Source organism: Uloborus diversus, chromosome 10, assembly GCF_026930045.1.
Source record: "Uloborus diversus isolate 005 chromosome 10, Udiv.v.3.1, whole genome shotgun sequence".
Lineage (NCBI taxonomy): Eukaryota > Metazoa > Arthropoda > Arachnida > Araneae > Uloboridae > Uloborus > Uloborus diversus.
The window spans coordinates 133,404,220-133,408,408 of record NC_072740.1 but is presented as its reverse complement, the minus strand read 5'-3'; the positions used below and the strand labels follow the sequence as shown (position 1 = coordinate 133,408,408).

The 4,189-nt window shown below is 32.1% G+C and overlaps 1 protein-coding gene across 1 annotated transcript; it reads left to right on the top strand.

Moving 5' to 3' along the window:
- The first annotated feature begins 310 nt into the window (after window positions 1-310).
- On the top strand, window positions 311-1,480 carry LOC129231185 (ras association domain-containing protein 10-like). The gene has a single exon (XM_054865431.1). The coding sequence runs from the start codon at window positions 311-313 to the stop codon at window positions 1,478-1,480; it is 1,170 nt and encodes a 389-aa protein (XP_054721406.1).
- The last annotated feature ends 2,709 nt before the right edge of the window (window positions 1,481-4,189 follow it).

The window sequence follows — 4,189 nt, the reverse complement described above, 5'->3', positions numbered from 1 at the left end:
CTCTCATTTTGAATCAGTACCTTAGGGAGTATTAGGTGTTGCTGTACTCCAGGTCTGGATCAAAATCTGAACTCTCTTCATGGTCCCTTTAACTGGTTTTGTAGTGCGAAGGATCCGGAAGTGTAATATCAGGGAATTAATGTTTAAGCGAAACTTTAAACATGTGTGGAATTATGTGTTATTTGAAAGAAAAGATGAAAAAATGTCTCTTCACATGATAATTTAAAAAACATCCGTCACCATATAATGTTAACATTTTATGAGCGCTCTAATTTTTGCTTTTTCCAGGTGCCGCAAAAAATGAGTGAAGATGGAAGCAGTAATCCCGTTTTGGGTCGAAGGGAAGTTAGTTTGGATTACCGGATTGACTCATAAGACTACTTTCCGTGAAGTAATTTCTTCTATCATCAAGTACCAATATGAACGAGAAGCGAGTCCAGAGGAGGTGCAGACGTTCAAAGTTGTGGAAAGATGGGAGTGGATGGAAAGACACTTACGAAGTCGTTGCAAGATTCTTCAAGTTTGGCAATCTTGGGGAGAAGAGAGGAAGAATGTGTATTTTGTGCTGAGGAAACGGTCTTCGAACGAATTGTCACGAAAATCCAAAAAAGCCAAAATGCTCAGATCTAAGCATGGAAACAGAAATCAGTGGAAAGTAAAGTTTCGGAGCGAGTACCATGCTTTAGATGAAGAAATTTTAAAAGGCATTTTATTGTCCCAACAAAAAGTTTTGCTTCGTCAGAAAGATGAATTGAAATCAAAAGAGTTAGAAATTGAAGAGTATGAAACTTCGACTCATTTTAGCAGGATGAAAGTTGATGGTGAGAATTATCTACAAGACATGTACCTTGGGGAAAAGTTTTTTCCTGAAGGTTCTTCCAGCTTTCAAGAGCTCAAAAATCATCATGTCACAAAAGAAGCTATTTGTGAAATAGAAATGTTGTATGAAAATATTTTAGATTTAAGCAAACGAATCGAAAAACAGGAATACATAATAAGATTGCTGTCGGCACAGATACGATATTCTTTGTCATTAAAGGAGAATAGAAATGATTCCGTTGAGGAGGAAACGTTGACATTCGTTGGACAGAAGAATTCAGACATTTTTATGTGCTCTCAAAAAACAAAAGTGCAAGTTGATTGCATTAGTGAGCTGAACAAAAGTCAGAAATTCATAATTGACAGAAATGAAAGACTTTTAAAGGAATATGACAAAATTCTTGAGCTGAAGCAAAATTGCATTGAGCAACTTCAGGAAGAGTTAGATAAAGCTAATCTAGAAATTGGAACCTTGCAGCAAAGCTCTAATGGATATATTAAAAGTTCAACTTCGAGGAAACAGAAAAAATCTTGCAGATATGAGGCAGTACTCAATGATTATAGTTCTGACACAGGACTTAGCTCCTTGGCTAGCAGTTCAGAAGAAAACAACTATACATTCAAAGAGGAACGTGGATATGTCCTTGATACATTGGTGTAATTGAATCGGGATGGCTTAATTAACATTGTATCTACATCAAACTGAGGAATACAATGTGAAACGTAACATCTAAAGCATTGTCTTTTATTTTATGAAAACTAATTCTTATATAGAAGAAAACGTGCAATAAAATCTAACATGTGACTTACGTAACGCAATAATTAATTTTCTTGATTACTGGTATTTGGTTATTTGCATTGTTCTTCAGGGAAGCACAAAAAAGTGGAATTTTTAAGCAGTCTATTGTTCAAAAATGTCTTTCAAGTCACATTTTGATAAGTATTAAGCAAGAGGCTAATATCACTGAAAAAACAGTAGTGTTATCTATCATATGACTTGAATTTTATGATTCATTCCTTACTTCCCTTGCTCTCTTTGCATACTTTTTAAAGGGCATATTTTAGGTTGACAATGTATTGTAAATTAAATAACTTACACAGAAGTAAAGTTGAGAAAAGCTGTTTAGATATTAAATATTACTGAGTTTCTAGCTACGGCAACGTTTTCAGAAAATTAACAAAAACTTTACATTAAATGGTTTTTCTCTACTCAAGATGAACTAAAAAGTGATTTTTCCTTTTTAGAAAACCACATATTTATGTTTTTGAAGTTTATAGCTCTCTCAGATTCACTCGATTTTTGTAAAAATACAGCAAAAAACCGATAGTCTCCTTTAATTTGTATTAGTACACCTTTGAACGCTACGAATCACGTGTCTGATTTTCAGCTAAACAGAAAAGTTGTTCTTTTCCCTCAATTTGCAAAAAACAGAAAAAAAAATCAAGCATCTCTGTTAAATTACAAAAACCTTGTTTAGATGCCACCGATCAATTTTTTCGGTAACAACTTTACAAAAAAATGCTTCTTTCCGCACATTGTTGCTGTAAAATCACGGGAAATAAGTAATATTTTGTTTGCGGTACTCGTTCAAAAGATTTGGATCAAGCTTGTTGAGTAACAGTTTTACGAAAAAAAAAAAAAAAAAAAAACCCTGTCGATTTTGTGCATTTCTTATATGCTATATACATATTACTATCAGTGTGAAGACAATCTCAGCTATGAGAAGTTTATTACCTTCAATTCTGATAGGGTTATTCTAGGCTGATGATCACCTAAGAAAGCGAAATTCCAGCCTCTAGTTGCCGTAAAACGATCTATTAGGCACCTGCTTGTAATTCTGCGTAAGTTAAAACTAGAGACAGATCCTTGCAACGGTATATATCCTTGCATGTTTGTATTCGGGGAATTTGCAGAACACCAGGTATTTTATTTCTGTCATATTACAGATTCTTGAAGCGGTTTTTTTAGTCAATTTATAGTCTTGGTTCTCTTATTTCTATAAATTTGCAGTTTTGTGTATTCTTAAAAATTTTTGCTTTTAGTTCTTTCTGTTTTGTTTTTTTTTTAAAATCTTCTTTAACTTCTTTTAAAAAGTATTTGCATATTTTACGTTTCTCACTAAATTTACATCAGTCTTCTGTTAGATTATCTCCCGGAGATTCTCATGTATTTTTGGGAAACAAGAGTGTAGGTTTATAATAAGAGTTTAAATTTAAATACATAAATCCATAAGAATAAGTTAAAATGACATGTCGTTAAATTAAAGATCCATTTCATTTACATAAAATTTCGCCATTCTATGAGCACATTGCAATTAAACTGAGAATATCAATAAGCGTGAGACTTTACACTCGCTGAAAACGTGTTTTTCCAAACGCTTATTTTCCTCTTTCCTCTTATTGAGATTGCGATTTTGCAAGCATAATGAGGTCAAGTACAAGAAATTGTTTTATTTCTGGAACGTCAATAAAAAATATTTGAAGCTGGAAGATGAATTTTGAATAATTAACTACGTACCTTTAGTTTACGTTCAGCTTATTCTTATTGTCTATGTAGTGACAAGGAATAATATTTGTTTTATAAATTAACGGTAGGGGGGAAAAAGTATGGAAAATCATCTTAAACATTGCAGAAGTGAGATTGTAAAAAATTGAAAAAAGTTTAATATGTTGTATATTTTTATGGAAAAAATTGGTTTGCTGGCACAAATGGTAACAATTTAAATGTATTTACCTTCTTTCTCTAAAATGAAGGCAATCTTTAAGAATGAATCTCCTACAAGTAACATACAAGCAAATAATGCACAAATGTCATTTGAAATTGCAGACTTTCTCAAATGTGTTTTCCTCCATTAAGCTATTTTTTTTCCTTTTGAGTTCAGATAGGAATTTCTTTTGCTTGTAACTGAGAAACATGAGTGCAGCTCCAATTCACGACTGTGGTGTGAAAAAGAGACATCCACACATTTTAAAGACTTTCAGAAATCATAAAAAACAGTTTTATTTTATTTATTTATTTATTAATTTTTTTAAAGTTTTCCTTTTTATATTTAATATTATGTTAGAGTTTGTGTCGCCACGAAGCCAATTTCAATGACATCAAAAAAGAAAGAAAAAGCGCAATTAAATGTTTTGTACTGGAGTTGTCCCATTCTTGCTCCAAATACATATAATCACGATACATTTTGAGTTTCTAATAATTATCCAAACATAATTTATCTCTAATGCGAAAACGTTGCGAACCTTGTGATCAAAAATTCTTCAGTTTCAAAATAATGCATTGAGCTATTGAGAAGCTTTGTCGTTCTTATCTTGAAATGTAGTCCATTACAGTTGTTTTCTTTTAAGATATTAAGGAATATCGGTTAGA